Source organism: Parasteatoda tepidariorum, chromosome X1 (genome assembly GCF_043381705.1).
Source record: "Parasteatoda tepidariorum isolate YZ-2023 chromosome X1, CAS_Ptep_4.0, whole genome shotgun sequence".
Taxonomy (NCBI): domain Eukaryota; kingdom Metazoa; phylum Arthropoda; class Arachnida; order Araneae; family Theridiidae; genus Parasteatoda; species Parasteatoda tepidariorum.
Window position 1 is genome coordinate 82,307,662 of NC_092214.1, and position 18,415 is coordinate 82,326,076.

At 29.5% G+C, this 18,415-nt stretch overlaps 1 protein-coding gene across 1 annotated transcript in view; it reads left to right on the forward strand.

Moving 5' to 3' along the window:
- LOC107450611 (gamma-aminobutyric acid receptor subunit beta) overlaps nt 1–18,415 on the forward strand; it is a 481,963-nt gene that overhangs the window by 97,058 nt on the left and 366,490 nt on the right. Inside the window, exon 3 of the mRNA XM_071187317.1 lies at nt 15,073–15,299. Coding sequence (XP_071043418.1) covers nt 15,073–15,299 — 227 coding nt within the window. The remainder of the gene's footprint in view (nt 1–15,072; nt 15,300–18,415) is intronic.

The following is an 18,415-nucleotide window of genomic DNA, read 5'->3' on the forward strand; positions in this document are numbered from 1 at the left end:
AAAAAATGTTTAGAAAATATATCCACCAAAATATACGATTAATTCAATGATTTTATATAAAATTTTATTACATTAGTTGGGTATCCATTGTTTTTTATCAGATTTTGAAAGAGTTTATCGATTTGTTTTTTGGATAAATAAATATTACTACATATTCTTTTAATTCTGTTCATTTCATTAAAAGTGGTATTTAAATAGATGCTCCTAGAAACATTAGAATTCCAAGTAACTAGTTTATTATAATTAAAATTAAAATCATTTCTTCTATCGTATAAATCAACAAAGCAGATATTTTCAACTTTCATAATACCCAAATCCAAAAAATTTAAATTAATATTATATAAAATTAATAATATAATATTAAATTAAATTAATATTATATATATATGTAACATAAAAAGCTTCAATTAATCTTTTTATGTTAGTTTCTCTGCTATTAAACTTNTTGAGAAGTGTACAATATAAAATTGGTTGCTTGTTCTCGCAAAAACAGTTTTTTTCAAGTTCCCACTTTATGGGAAATGCGCAATTTTTGATGTGGATAAAGTCATATAGAATGACTTTTAAAACAGTTTAAAAATAAGATTATCATTCATTTCCTATTTCTTTAATATTGCAAAATCATGTCGACAGGTCATTCTACCACTTGATCACACTATGAATAAAAATAAGTAAAAATTGCTCTCAGGAATGAAAATGATTTGTATTTATAATTTTAGAATCTCGAAATAAAGAATTCCGAATATCAAAATTCAATTCAATTTTGGATTTTTTAAAGTTTTGTCTGTAGTGTATATAAAAATATATATATATGTAATACAAAAATAATAAATACTTTTGTATTAATAAAAGAATTAAAACTCTTTCGGTTTCATAAAATGTCTTTGTTAAAGAGTAAGCTTAGAGCTATTCTATTTTGGGAATGCAAGGCTGAAAACATACCATTGAATTATAATTAGATTTATACCTTTGAAGGAAACTTACGCATCCCAGAAACTAAGCTTAGCGGAGACCGGCTGTGACTTCGGAAAAACCTCATCCCTTCCTGAAAGCGTTGCATTTTATCGTCAATGAATCTCACACCCCGAATGGTTTACGATGATCTACTTAGATGATCGACATTCTGACCCTCCTGCTCAGAACTCACAGAAAAATAAAGCTTTCTATGACATAAAAAAAAGAAAACATCATCAGATTCCTGTTCGACATTTAAAAGTTTTCCAATTGAAACCACATCCCTTCCTTTCGAAAAGCGTTGATTTTGCCTATCCCAGTGCTACTCTGGATTTTATCGTCAACAAATTGTTCACCTCATTCAAGGAAATATGATTCCTCTTAAAGAAGAAATTATTAATCAACTTTCATCTGTTGTTGCAGTTTTCGGAATGTCTTCTTGGACTGGTTCGAACTTTTTCTAGTATCCTTTTACTAATTTTTTACAGTTCTCATAAAATAATTTCTTTAATTTTTAGTGATTAACAAAAAATAAGAAAATAATTCATGTAAATAACAAAAATCATAGATTATGATTTAAATTTTTTTCTCAGGCTTGATGTTTCAATTTAAACAATTATTTTTTATACATTCGTATTTACTGTTGAAATTTTTTTCTCCAGTGAACTGATTGTTTTGATTGGCATAAGAAATGCTTCGAGAAATTATTTTTATATATATCGTTTTATGTGTTACAGTTTCCATGAATAATTGATTAGTTGAATGTATATTTTTGTTTTACTATAGAGTTTAGGGTGAAGATAAAAATGCCATTAAAATGTTTTTTTTCTTTTCTCTTCAACGAAATTGATAAAGGTCGACGTTGGAGAGTAGGTTGTTCATATTTTATTGAAGTTAGATTTGAGCCTTGCTCAAAACTTTTTATTATGAATAATTCAATAGTATATCATTAATGATTAGATTGCATTTCTAGTGTTTATATTATGTTGTTGTTTTTTCAAATTATGATATAATATTGTTTTTTATAGTGCATTTAAAATGTTTTTGAAGAGAAAAAATGTGGTTCAAACGTCAATTAAACTAGTGACGACAAACAAAATTAAGTTTTTTTTTAAATTTTTGTTTCCTAATGATTTTTCTAGATTAAACCGTAACAAAATTCTAAATGTTTCAGAATTTTCTTTTAAACCTAACGATGAAGAATTTTCAAACAAACTTAAAGAAATTTGTAATTCTTTTACTTTTTCGGACTTGGTCAAAACTAAATATTCCTATTTAAAAAATGTAAAAACTTATGTTACCCAAACAAACAGACAGTTAACAATTAAAAAAAATTGTGAGTCTCCCTTATTACGATAGGCGAAATTTTTAACTCAGCTAAATTTTTGTACTTGATACTGATTTAACATATGCTTTAGTAGGGTTGTAGACTTGCAGGGAGTTTTGTTTGTTTATTGATTGTGTCAGGCCAGTTGTTACTCAATTTGGTAAGAGACTGATCATCTCTGCTCATTCTAAACGTGACAACTTATCTTTGCACATTAAACAGCAGAATTCTCGAAATTTTAAGGTTAAAAATGATGAAAAAGATGTTTCAGTAAAAGTAAACATAGAAAAAAGAAAAGTTAAAGATGTTTCAGTAAAAGTAAGCATCGAAAAAATGAAAGTTAAGGATGTTTCAGTAAAAGTAAGCATCGAAAAAAAAAAGAAAGAATGTCCAAAAAGTTCAAATGATTCGAAGATAGATCTAGGTAATGAATTAAGTCCATTTAAAAAGGATAATGTAGATTTAAACCTTACACGCTTTATGCAACCAGTTGTTGAGCGTTTTCAATGTGTTTGCTTTATCAAACGTAAACAACTTTTATTTTACCACTGAAGTAACAGTAGATTTCGCATTGCTGTAATACGTTCAAATGCACCAAAACAAACAAATGTTTTTATGGGTTGATAAAAAGTTAAGTAAGGCAGTTTTCCTTGAATTTGATTTTTTTAAATTTTTTTTTCTTTGAATTGTTGCTTCTCGGGAGTACAAAAGTAATCAAAGAATTCTCTTTTAGTAATTCTTCGCTATGCTGACGCCATTTGTGTTGGATACGGCTGGAAGTAATCGATGTAATCTCTTTAAATTCAAGGGTTTATTCGTCTCTGCGGAAAACATTTTTATTTCTTTTCCATTCCCATTTCAGTCGCCACTATCAAGTTATTGAAATAGATGTCTGATTCAAATTTTGGAATAACAGAAAATATTCATTTCTGATTAAATATATACTTGAAACTCAATAAATCTAAAAAGAAATGTAAATAATAAATAGAAACCCTGAGTAAGGCTATGAAATTTTTCAAAATCTCTCTCGAGGTTTTAAGAGGAACCTATATCATTTTATAATAATGCGTTTCACTTTTTTTAATTTAGTGAAATAGATTTTTCCGAGTAAAATGGAAATAAATATTATTTGAAGGTAAATGAGTTGAAGAAAGGAATTTATCTTGATCAAATTAACAAGTGTTTGTTTTTACAAAACCTTTAGTGGTTTAATTATTTATTTTTTATTTGTTTTAAACCTTGAAACTAGATAAAAAACTTCAACTAGAAAACAACTAATAACATTAAAATAGATATTAGGAAATTTGAGTTTTTTTCTATAGTAAAATTTCTTGCGCTAATTAAATTTCTTGCACAATTTTTATCCAATATGCTGTAATTAAAATAGCATTAAATATTACTTTAAAGTGATATTTGTTTTCTTTAAAATGTGCTGTCTGAAGTGCTTAAATTTTATGTTTTCATTAATGTACTTTCTCCAATTAAAATGTCAAATGATTTTGAAAATAAAAGAATACTAAAATCTAATTAGGGTGAAAAAAAATGGTGAATTTGTAGGATCAACTGATCAAAAATTTCTATCCTACTGCACTGTTAGAATTTTCATTAAAAAGGATGGTAAAATAACTGCGGCAGTTTGTCCAACCAATTAACCATAAAGATTACTGTAAAGAGCATGTTTTCGCAAAACTGATATTTAACTAAACTGGAGATAGGCTTTTCATTAAGTAATAGGCATCAAAATTAGGTTGTGGTTTTCAAATAAAAAACAGGATTCATTAGGTTACCTGATTGCTCTACCTATCGTAAGAGATTAGAAATACTAGATTTTTTTTGTTTTGGGCAGCTTTACGAGACTACCATCTATGCGTGACTGAGAGTATCGTATTCTAATAGTTTACAAGAAGGGGAGGGCAATAATTATCGACAACAAGAAAACAATTATTTATTTAAACAAAACAACGAGTTCCATATTATTAGGGTGGAACCCTTCAGATTATAAAGTTATACATTAGAAGACAATAAATTCAAGCCAATGCTTACTGCTTGGTAGTTCAATGTAGACTGATTATCAGCCCCCTGGTGGGGAGATTTTGAATTAATTAAATTTACATCTACATTTCTGAACACTCCCCACCTGATAATTTTAAAGTAAAAATTATCACAAAACAATATGCAATAGCAAAACAAAAATTCTACATTATATCAAACATTATTTAAACGCATTACATATTAAAACTGAAATATATCAATTAATAATTTAAAATATATCTAAAAATATATCTAAAATACATCAACTAATCAATTATAAGACAGTAAAATATTGAATAAACAGTAATCAATTATAAGACAGTAAAATATAAAAATAAACAGTAATCAATTATAAGACAGTAAAATATAGTTTGAAGCATCAAATTTAAAGGAATAGTAAATTATTAAAATATCATTAGAATGTTAATTATCTTTTTAAAAGGTTCTTTAATGCTTCTCATCAACCGTTCATAAAATCCACCCCACCGTGGGGCAAGCTCAACAATAAATTTCAATGCAATGCCTTCAGAGGAAATGAAATTTTGATATTCTTCTCCTCTAATAATAGAAAAGAAGTACCTTATATCTCTTGAAGCAGCTTTAAAAGTTGCTGCGTTATCAGAATAAATAGTTTTACAGTTATTTCTTCTTGACATGAAACGGCGTAAAGCTAAGATAAATTTATTCGTAGACAAATCGGAAATCAGTTCTAAATGTACAGCCTGTGTGACTGCACAAGTAAACACAGTAATATAAGATTTCAAAACTTTATCTTTATGTTTTACGTAAATAGGCCCAGTAAAATCAATTCCAACCACTGAGAAAGGTGGAGACTCTGAAATTCTATCTCTAGGCAGCTCTCCAGTACGCTGATTGGCTGGTTTCGCAAAGTGTTTTCTGCAAATCACGCATCTTCCAATTATTCTTTTCACATGTTGTCTGGCTTGTGGAATCCAATAACTTTTTCTAATCTGCGAAAGAGTGACATTAACTCCACTATGAAGCAACTTTTTATGTTTTTCAGTGATCAAAAGCTCGGAAAGTTTCGAATTCTTGGGTAGCAGTATAGGATTAACTGCTTCAGGATCTACTTCAGATTGAAACAGTCTACTGCAAATTCTTAACATCTGTTTTTCATCTAGGTATGGACGAAAACAAAATATGCTGGAGTTAATTTTTATATCTTCCTTCTTCATCAAAGTTTTAATTCCTTCTTGATAATAGTTATTTTGCGCCTCCTTTATTAAAATAACTTCGGCTTCTTTCAATTCTTCAGTAGTTAATGGACCTTTCAGTTTGTCATAATTTCGGCAGTTGTGGATAAACCGCCTTGACAAAGCCATAATTCTTTTCACCTTTAATAAAGAACTGTAATTTTCTAAAATCAGAAAAGTCTCTTTAGAATCTGTGAGGCAACTGTGTTGAGAAATAACGCTGTTTCTAAGTTCTAAATCAACTGAATGCTGCTGATGATTAATTTCAGTATTTTCTTGAGGCCACTTACTTTCATCCTCTATGAGCCAAGATGGCCCGAATTTCCATAAGTTATCATCAACAAGGCTTTTTAGTGATTCTCCCCGAGTTAATTTATCAGCAGGATTTGAACTTCCTGGACAGTGTTGCCAAAGTTTAGGATCTGTCAGAGCTTGAATTTCAGACACTCTGTTTTGCACAAAGGGTTTCAAAGAGTTGTTATTCTTTATCCAAAAATATGTAATTTGTGAATCTGTCCACAAATAAATTGTTGGCAAATGTCACTAAACAATTTGTGAAAATATTCATAAATTCTAGCAACAATAACAGCTGACATAAGCTCTAAGCGGGGCAATGTTAAAGTCTTGATTGGTGCTACCTTACTTTTGGACATAATGAATGAGGTCTTAACTTCGTTCGAAATATTTGCATATCTGAAATACGCTACAGCACCATAGGCTTTTGTGCTAGCATCAATAAAAATATGAACGGCAATTTCTTTCTTATTATCACAGTTATCAAAATATTTCCGTTCCATAAAAAAGTTCTTTAAATAAGGAACTTCAGAAATCCAATTGTTAAAGTCTGTTTCAATATCTAAAGGCAGAGGGTCATCTTAATCGAGTCCAGCCTTCCAAATGTTTGTTCCAAATCTTAATAACAAAGGGAGAAATTAAACCGCTAGGATCATAAATTTGAGCAGCTAATTTCAAAACAGTACGCTTGGTGCACTGAATTGACTTAGATGATGACTGCTCTAAATTTTTATATTCAATCAACGGTGCATCACTTTCTGTATCCCATCGAAGACCTAACACCTTTGCATGTGCAATTGATTCATTAATGGCAGTACCATTTTGACTCCATAATTTCTTCAGTTCGTTTGAATTAGAATTAAATTTCCGTAAATTCATATTGCAAAATATTGACAGCATCAGATGACAGTCGATATGCATCATTAACTGTATCAGCTCCCCAGTACGGATCGTCCACGTATAACGAAGAATTTAACATTCTAACGCAATCGGGTTTATCATTAGCATATTTTTTAATGTGATACTTTATTATTGCCTTCAAAATGAAAGGGGAAGTGGTAACTCCGAACGGTAACCTTTTCATATTCATAATTTTAAAACCTTCGCAATTATCATAATCAACCCAAAGAAATTTTAAATATTTGCGCTCATTTTCAACTATCTCTATCATTAAAAGCGCCTTCTCAATATCACCAGAAAATGCAATTTCATGCTTTCGAAAATTTAGTATGGCATCCAAAATATTCGGGTTTAAATTTGGACCTGACAATAACATATCATTTAAGTGATTTTAAACCAATATCCTTCGAACTAGCATCGAAAACGATACGAACACAAGATGTTTCTTTATTGGGTCTTAAAACAGCTGTATGCGGCATGAAATAACCAGAATTAACGGATTTATCTTTACATTCCTCAACGATTCCATCTCTTATCTAATCCTCCATAATATTTGCATACATGTCAAAAATATTTTTATTTTTACTTAATTTTATTATTAAATTATCAAACCGTCTTTTGGCAATAGAGAAATTACTATCAAGATCATCGGGATTTGAATTCCAAAGTAATCCGGTTTTGTAACGATTGTTTTCATATTTTAAATTGCTTTCAAATTTATCAATTGTTTCTTTTTCTTTTAGAGATAAAATCTCCCACTCCTTGGTGATACCAAAGGAATCGAGTAACCAGAATTTTCTTAAATCAAACATATCACCTGATTCAATTACACTTTTCATAACCGCTAAATTTTGTGACAATGTATGCTCCCGTTTATATCTACTTCCACTAATCACCCATCCTAGAACAGTTTTTATTGCACACAGGCGATTATTTATAGATATCTTTTCATAGAAAAGAAATTCCCAGAATAAATCTGAACCATTTAAAAGTTCTATACTCAGCAAATTATCATTATCTTCCAAATAAGAATCAGCCATATCAATTTTATTTTTATTCATAAATTCAATTACTTTGGGGTCGGGAGGTTCAACTTTAACTTCAGTAATGCATGGTATGACAAGAGTTCTAATTTTAGTTCTAAATTTCGTGTTCTTTTTGAAAATTTCGAATTCAACAACAGGATAAGCCTTTTCTGTTGCTCTTTGCATTCCAAATGAATAAACTGACAAAACTTCGTAAGCAACCGGTTTTAAATTTAAATTATTTGCAACTCGTTCAGACAAAAACGAACGCTAGCTGCCATTATCTAAAAGAATTCTTGTCAATTGAGACGAAGAATCTGATTTAACTTCAGCAGTACAAGTCTGCAAATAAACCCTTTTAGAACATTCAATATTTTTATTATTACATTGGGAAACAGAACTAATGACTTCTTCATTGGAAATACTCAATGGTGGAGTTTCATTAGAAACTGCAGCCAAATCAGAAGATTCATTTAACTCTAGCTCAGCATTTTGAGTTTTACTAACTTTAGCATTATTTATTCCCTTATTACCTCCTAAACAAATAGACCCATGATGACCTAATCCCTTACATTTATAACAAGGTAATTTATTTACACGACAATTCTTGCTTACATGAAACAATTTAAAGCACTTGAAACAACGATTAGAATTTTTCAATAATTTTACCTTGTTTTGGGAAGACATATTACATTTGAAAGCGTCATGGGGTTCATAGAAAAAAATGCATATTGACTGTGTTATCTGTGCATTAAGCGCAGTAGCTGAGGGTGTGCCTTTATTAAAATTTCTGTTTATATACCTATTTTGCTCGTTACCCAAATTATAGCTACCTCGATTGTTACAGATAGTATTTTTATCATTTAAAAACGCAACCGATTCACGACATTATATCTCATTCTTTAAAAACAGCAATAATTCATTAACATCGGTTTCATCTTTAGATTTTCGTTTTCGTTGAAAATCTAAAACAAAATTTTCAGGCAATAATTGTAAAATTATTGGTATCAAAAGTATACCATAAGATTCAGACTGAACTTTCATTGATTCTAAATATCTAACTGCGATGTTTAAGTCATCGTACAATTTGCGTAATGCTGTAATATTAGAGATATGTTTAACACTCGGAAAACTAAATATTTTATTAACAAATGAATTCAAAATTAAATCTCTACGACCGTATTTCTCATGTAATAATTTAATACAATTATCATAATTATCATTCGTTAAATCAAAACCTGATACGACATTACCTGCCTGGCCAGTAAGATAAGATTTCAAATAAATGAATTTTTCAATTTTAGAAAGTGATTCATTTTTATGGATAGTATTTTCAAAAGAATCCCAAAAAGAATTAAAATATTTCGGATCTCCCGAAAAAGGAACAATTTGAATTTTCGGCAATTTATTACTGGAATTGTTAGTAACTACTCTTTTCTGCTTAATTATAACAGAATCATTTTTTACAGTTTCAACTTTTTGTACATTAACCGAAACCTTTATTCCTTTACATTTTATCATTTGCTTTAATTTAGCTACATACGTCAAATATTTATCCTGATATTCTTCACTAGAAGCTAAATCTTCATCCAACAAATTAATATCAATTATATTTTCAATTTCCTTATTCAAAGCTAATAAATTTTGATTCCTTTCAATTAACACAGTAAGATTCTCATCTAATACATTTGTTTCAACATTTTGCTCAGTTAATAATTTATCAATTTTATATATTAACTTAGTAAAACAACTTCGTTCACTAGACCTTTTTCTCTTAATTCTCTCTAAATAATCTGTTTCAGCCATAATGAACGTCTAACACAAAGTCACACCCTTAACAATATAAAAAAAACAAAAAATTTACAATAATCAAAACCTCAAAACGAAAACGAATTCTTCAACAAAGAAAGATATAAAAAGGCTTACTTTGCACATACAAAGAATTAGACTAGCGGTCTCCTTGAAGCGATCATGTATCTTTAACTGTCATTTTCGATTTTGCCCTTGAAATTAAAAATAACACTTTATTTTCTCTTGCTTTAAATTCCTCTAGTTCGTAAAATACTTCGTGAGCAATTGCACCATTTACAAGAAGGGGAGGGCAATCATTATCGAAAACAATTATTTATTTAAACAAAACGAGTTCCATATTATTAGGGTGGAACCCTTCAGATTATAAAGTTATACATTAGAAGACAATTAATTCGCTTACTGCTTGGTGGTTCAATGTAGACTGATTATCAGCCCTCNTTAAACAAAACAACCATATTATTAGGGTGGAACCCTTCAGATTATAAAGTTATACATTAGAAGACAATTAATTGAAGCCAATGCTTACTGCTTGGTGGTTCAATGTAGACTGATTATCAGCCCTCTGGTGGGGAGATTTGGTATTAATTAAATTTACATCTACATTTCTGAACAAATAGTCCATATTATTAGACCCACAACAAGATTCTATGCCAAATTATAATTATCAGGTGATAGCTGTATTGTTTTTACTCGGTCTGCATTCCTGTATCAATTGGTTAACATTGTAATGCAATACGTTAAATACAGATTATATAAAAAATATCCTCAATAAAAACCTATTACATGTATGTTTAAATATAAAAGTATTGCAAATAAACTCGTGCAAATCATGTCATTATTAAAAAACTACAGTGCGTCTAATAATTTGATCTAATTATTATAATATAAACTAATATAATTCTTCATACAATAAATATTCTATATTTATATAATATATCATCTAATTTATCATATCGTCAAATTCATATTATGTATCGTCTGATTTGTCCAATTGATACACTAACGTAAACAAGTGCAAACCGGTTTCAGTTGCGCAAAAACAATAAATCTGTATAGTATGACCTGATAATTAAGATTTTACATAGAGTGCGTCTAATAATTTGGTCAGGGACTGTAAATTGGGGTTACATTGGGTGCAGATTACTGGAATTTCTTCATGTGCTAATGTAAATGCTGAGACCCCCGCTCTGTCGGTCATGAAATTGACAGATTAGCCCTCTAGGTTGTGCCCAGCAGCAAGGAACTAAGTGATTTCATTAAGTGGGACTAATTGGTGCAATAAAATTCTGGTTGTTTTTGGTCTGGTTGGTTGTTCTAATATTAGGTGAAAGCAGTTAGTGCTATTTCTTACAGTTAACAATTAGAATACTATCTAATTTATGGTTAATTGACTGTTGCTGAAATACCAAATAAGCTTTTAGTTTTTTTCTTCGAGATATTTCTAAATGTGAAGCAGATACAAGTCTGAACATTATTGAGTTGATATTGAACAAGAACTGAACGATATTTTCCAAATTTTTTTCTTTACGACCCATTTTAGTCGAACTTGTCTTATTTTACTTGACCTAGGATTCTTGATTTTTATAATTCAAATGAACAAAATCGAAATCTTTATAAGTACCACATTTATAATCCACATTTTAATATTTTAAGCGTGTATTAAAACTGAAAAGCCAAGTATATTTTTCCAGAAATTTAAGTTTTTTTTGTTTATTTTAATATAAATTTTACTTCAAATATATTGTAAAAAACTTCAGATTAAATTGACGTTATGTGTTGTTTTATTCAAATTTACTTTACAGAATCTGTAAGAATCTCGCTTCGCTGCGGTATACAGCGTTCATCACGAACTGAGCAAGAATTCTCTGTAATATCTATAAATAATTTTACTAAAATATATAGTTCGGAGGAGAAATATTTCTATACTCAGAATGAAATATATAAAACTTGTTACAGCAGGAATTTGTGTACATCATAAATTTTTAGCATAGCAGCATTATTGTATTCTAGAAAATTATTTTGTAAACAAATTCTTTATGTTTGGCAAGTTACACTTCAAATATTTTTCCCGTTAGTCTACGTAATTATAACGATGTTCAGAGACGTTATGACGTACGATTTACTCTTTCATCTCATGAAATGTTCTAAACTCAAATTTTTTCAGAATAATTAATAGTCTAATAGCTAGATTTACTGCGTTAATGAAATGCTTATTTCTACTCATAACCTTGCCTAATTTTATAAATAATAGTTTCTGATGATTATTTTTTTGTCTTTGTATAGATCGAGCAATAACGGATAAATTAGTTTAATTTTTAATTTATAAATAAAGAAGTTTGAATGTTTTGACTATTTAGACGAAATATTAAAGTCAATCTGCCTAAGAGAATTTCAAAATATGTGTTACTCGATTAAGTGCACTAATTAGTTTTTTTTTTCTTCACAAAAATCACATATAAAAAAGAAATTCTTTTATATGTATGTTCGTTGAATATAGAAAATTTTTTTATTTATTAATTAACTTTATTTTAGTCATAATTTGTCTTTCTGGCATATTGTATCCAAAATATGAAGTTCAGAGAATATTTTATAATTTTAAAGATTTATTTAGTATATCAAAAAAAAAATTATAGTGTGATCTTTCTAATTTGTGGCTTGATGCCAGAACAACTGCTGTTACTTTCGACGATACTTTATGTGATCGGAAAAAGTTAAAGGGATTCTTTTTATAAAAACATCCAACATTAAAATTAAAAAAGAAATAAATGACAGAACTTTTTCTGAGATTCCTTCACACACACTAAGTGATTGGTTTTTCAAGAATTACAAACGACTTAGTTCTCAACATTTTGGACGTTTGACATTGGTTGCTCTTATATCAATTCACAATATAAATGTTAGTTTATTTATGTATCCAAAGCGTCAGGCATTACTTGCATTCTATTCAAAATTTCTTGGAAAAATGGTTAAATGACATTTTATTTAATTATTATCTTACCATATTCAAACAAAACTGTCTAATAATCATTCAAATTCAAAATTGTATACTGTGAGAAAAACCGTTTATTTACTGATTTCACCTAATACGGTTTAGCAACCAGAATTTCATCGCATTTTATCACTTTCTTGTAAATGGGTACATATTATAGCCGAAAGGGTAACTCTGTCAATCTCATAACCGACTGAACCGGGGTTCGAGTCCCTGCGTTGACACCACAATATTTCCTTCAACACATGAAAAGTTGCCTGCTTTCCCCAATTTGTTACCATCAACTATTAGAACATTGTACTCTCATCCACATGTAGATGACAGCACCATAAAGCTGCTTAGCACAAAAAAGACTAGTATTTTGCATCTTTTACGATATGTAAAACAGCCAGTTAAACTAATTAAATTACATTACGCAGTTCATTTAAAATAAGCACATCTCAACCACACAACCTAATTCCAACGCCCATTACGTAAATCTATAAACTTATAACATCTTTAAAAATCTATAAACTTATGTATTCATGATTTTATAACCATGGTAGTTGTAAGCGGTTTTAAAACCATGAAAGTTAAAAAACATGTTATTCATAGTAAACTTTAAGGTGAATTGAATGTATAGACTGTTGCTGATTAATTTACTTTAATTTATAATGGAAATCTTAACAGTGTATGGCTAAATCTTTAAATTCTAAAAATGTTTTTATTAAGAATAGGTGGGTGGACAGATTTATTAACAAGTGTTATTGTTTAATGAAAAAAATAAATAATTGAAAATCTTCAATAACATCTTAATAAATAAGAATAGAAAAACTACAAACCACGCCTTCTTATATCTTAACAATGGGAAAAAAAGAGTCATTTTTATGTCTCTAAAAATTGGTCGTCTGTCGCCTGTGACTAACATAAGTAATTGTAACAGAATATTTTTATGCTGTATGTATTTAAATAACTTTCGCTTATTTTTGTCGACACATTAATGCCTCATCATATGACTCTAAAGAAGATTTTTCTTGCATTATTTTTATTTTTTCACAGTGAAATTCAAGAAATTAAACTCTTATATTATGCTTTTTGCATTTGGAAATTTGGCATGACCACAAGAAAAAGGGACGCAAAGTATTTATTACCGCTTTAATATTTGAAATAAAATATGCTTCCATGAAAATTGGAAATAAATATAGTTTAAAAAGGTGGTCCACAATATGCCATAATACCCAGCTTCCTTATGAAATGCATTTCAAGACACAATTTTTTTTTATTTTACTTTATAACCGTCGTTGAACTGCAGACAAAATTTTTGGGTTTACGACTACTTATGTACGACTACTCGTAATTTTGAATCCAATCCAGAAGACAAGGGATTTCTTGGATTAAGTATTGTTAGAAATTTGCCTTCGTGGAGGACTAACCCGCATTTGCGTTACATGGAGAGGAAGACCACGAGAACCTCCCACGGTTACCCTGAAGGCACGGGGACTCTAACCCACTATACATCTACCACTGAGGATATTTCACGGCAGTACTGTGGTCGGTGCAAGCCGGATGCGGAATTCGTATCGACCAGCCATCTCCGGGATCGAACCCCGGTTCACCTCATTAGAAGGCGCTGCTCTATCCCCTGAGACATCGCGGCTCTTCAAGACACAATTAAAATAAATAGTCTTGAACTTAAAATAAAAGCCAAATGAAATTTCTCAAATAAGCATGTCAGTAAAAACAGTACTTTTTTTAGAGGCACTCACAGCCCTGCTAACATGTTGGAGCTTTTCCGTAGTAAGTGGTTCAACCAAAAATGTGCCCCGAGGCCCCATAAAGGGAAGACAAAATAGGAATAAAAACACAATGTCTCAAAAATTCAACCATTAAAATTAAAAAGGAAATCAAGAGAAACACAATTATACTTAAAAACACATTATCCAAAAGTTTTCTGAGAGCAGCACGTCAACATATAAGATCAACAAATAGAAAGTTGCAGTTAAAATAACCTAAAAAAGTAAATGGCCAGAAAACATCAAAGCGAAATTAAACAGTCAGTTTTTGGTACAAAAGGCATGTTGTTAGCATGGTAGAGTGTCCCCTAAAGAAGTTTTTGCTGATATGCTTATTTTTAAAATTTAGTTTGCTTTTTATTAAAGTTCTCCCTTTCTTCTTTAAATTGTGTACTAAGGACAATTTTGGTTTTATGCTGCACTTTTCCATTTTCATTTATTGTATAGAAATTTTGGTCTTCATTTTTGTTTAATTCCATTTTTTTATACTTTTAATGAGTTTTTCCAGTCTTAATAATTAATCAATACGAATTCATTACACAATTTAATTTATTAAGGCTTTTAAATAACAAGATTTGTGTTAAACTACTCGCTTATATAAAGAAGTAATAGAATGAAATTCAAGTAAAAATTGCGTGGAAAATTTATAGAAATATTTTATTTACACTATTTTCAATTAACATGTCTTTCTTAATTCCATTGCAATTTTTAATTTTTAAATGTAATTTAGTGACAAAATAAGTTTTGCTTTCAGGATTTCACTTTGGATTTTTATTTTCGTCAATCTTGGAAAGATGATAGACTCGACTTTATGCCTAGACCTGGTTTAGATAATTTAACAGTTGGTGCAGAAGTAGCAGATCTGATTTGGGTGCCAGATACTTTTTTTACAAATGAAAAAACTGCATATTTCCATCAAGCCACAACACCTAATACATTTTTGAGAATCAATTATAAGGGAGAAGTTTTTCGAAGCATGAGGTAAGCTTTTCAATTCAGCTAATAAATTTATTTGGATAATCTAAGTTTGACATACATTCTATAATCATAAAGCTCATTTTTATTTTTGAAAGAAAAAGGAAATTTTATTCACAAGGATTCACAAGGATATATTTTAATTAACCACATAGATATTTTTGTTTTAAAATGTCTTGACCTCTTAATGCATTTGCCCGTGTCTGACACAGGCGAAAGTTTCCGACAAATATAAATTTCGTATCTCATGTTATTTTATTTCTAATGCCCTTCTGTTCCGTTCCGTTCTGCACTGTTAGAAATTCCTAGCCTCATGGCACCAAAAATCGGTATTCACTTGCTGGCTACATAATTACAGAGCTCAATTTTACCATATTTTGATATTTTCACTAGCTCCAAATATCAGTTGAAGGTTGCACCAAAAGTAGGTGTTTAGAAAAAACACGATTTTTCTTTTATAAAATCAGAGTCATTTCACCATTATTAGTTATTTTTTAAAAAGCTCGAATGCAAGCTAAGGTTACCGTAACAAAACTATTTACCTGAAGTAGGCTATTTTATGACAGATCTCTAACCGTTTTATACAGCCAGCCAAATTTAAAAATTCAGCATAAAAGAAATGAACTCTGATTAATTAAAACATTTACCTGAGTTGACACAACACGCATTAGTCGTCCCGAGACTGAGTTTTAAAGAAAACATGGCGTCGTAAACAAATATCGTTCAATTTACAGTCAAAGTTTTATGTATTTTACCAAATTGTGGGTGCATTCAGTTGCATCATGGAAGTATTTCTCAATCATACTTCACAATTTATGGTGTAATTAAAATAAAATGATCTTCTATTTTACTAAGCTTAGGGATTATGAGAAACTTTGCACCAAATACTGGCTAAGGTCTTACCGAGCCTTTTTACAGTGTAGTAAAAATGGATAGACTAAATTATAATTAAATTTATTTACCATAGATGACACCAATATGCAGAATTTTTCTTGTGTAAACCACATGGTGCATTTTGATCATTAGCTATTTGATACATTAATTTAATTTATTGATTATTACCTGATATTTCGATTTAATTCGATTTTAATATTTCGAAATTCAAAATAAACCTGTAACCAAATTGTTTACATGTTTCTTGTACAGTAATTTTTTTAATAACTTTTGCACTAATTTCTGCATCCTAGTCACCCCCCTCAAGTGAAATTGCAAAAAAAAAAAAAAATTACACTATACCAGTTTATTCATTTTCTGTCAAAAAGAACTCGATCATTTTTTCCCAGTTTTTGCGAAAGAAACTCGTGCCTTAAAGGGTTAAAGTAATATATTTTGAAAATGGCATTTGAAAGCCTGTTTTGAAAATTATTTTGTATGATATAATGAATAATACTTTTAAATTTTTTGAATGGATTCTGTTATGGTATTAAACTCCTTTACTACCCTAAAAATACGATTCAGCGTTGAACCTTTGTATTGCTCTATTGAACCATAATATCTTCGATATTTGCTCTCACCTTAATAAGGTTCTAAATGGAACTGTGTGTCTATACATTTTAAATCATTACATTATATATTTTTTTTTCATGCCACAAATTTTTTGCATTAATTAACATAATTGTATAATTTAATTGGCAACGTATTTAGGTTGTAGCAAATTCGAGTCATATTATGGTTGGACGTGATCCTATATTTCTAGCAATATAGTTATGATAATATAAGTGATTAGCCTTTATATTTCTTTATAAGCAGTTTTGGATACCTGTGTCAATTTAAAACTAAAATAGTTATTTCGTACTAAATCCAAGAGTGGCAAAACCTGCTATGTTGCCTGATCGCCTGAGCTCTATGTTTATTTTCCTAAATGTAACTTGGTATAAATACGAAACTAAACACATTTTGCAGATTATGAACTATGCCAAAAATGTATGATATACCCCATTGATATACTAATATACTGCACTACATATATCAAATGAATTAAATACATTATACATATAAATACATTTAAGAAAAAAGAAAATGTTTTACTAACATAAAATGTCTGCACTCTTTTTGCAAGTTATGTTCATCACAAACTTTTAGTTTTCAAGTTTTATTTTATTTCTCATCGGCAAAAAACAGCAAAGACAATTTGAATTAGGTCACAAGGGAAACGTCAATGTGATATTGTTCATCTAAGTTTTTTCATAGATCAGTGTAAAAAGGGTTTCTCAAAACTGAGAAGAAAAAAAATCCGGAACAAATGAAAATCCGCGTATTCAAAATTGAAGCTGCATTCAACAAAATGCATGCGGAGGGAGAATTAAGCGATGTTCGTTGGCAGGAACCAACCTTTGTTCATAGTTGGTTTCTCTAACCACCATTGTTGAACACCCTAGTCAAGGGAGAGTTACGAATAGTGGCCGCCTCATCATCAAATACATTCTGTTCAATTTAAAATTTTAAGAAATAAATAAATAAGAAAAAAGCGAAATTGAAACTGCCGATCTGAAATTGGACATTACTGAACTATATTAAATACTGAATTCGAAATTAGTATGTCATAATGTGTTTTTGCGGCGGTCATTACATAAAGTTTTCTAACTCTTCCTGGGCTGGGGTGAACAGTCCGCAAAAAAAAAAAGATATCACCCTGAATAACTTTCGTTCTAATGATCGGATTTTCACGAACTAAGTGCCAATCTTAATGGTTCCGGGGGGTGACCTCAAATATGTTAATTAATTAGTGCTAACTATTAATTAAGTTACGAAATCAGACACAAAAACGTACTTTCTCTGAATAAACATAAATTTTTTTTTGCATATTTGGATTCCTTATCTTCAAAATATAGGGAGTAACCGCGCAATCTGAGAAATTTGGTCCCCATAGTTTGTTCAGGAGAGCGATTCAAAGTTTGGACCCTTTAATGTTAATTTCGTTTTTTGCGTTTTCAGTCATATTTTAAAAACTAATGAAGCAATTCAAAAAAAAATTGCACCCACTCATAAAACTCATTTACCCAAAGATAATTTCATGAAAAAAATAATTTTTAATAATTATTTATTATTTTTTATTATTTAATTAAAGTGAGGATGAAAAAATATTGAATTATAAGGTATGAATTTTTTTATACCATATTAAT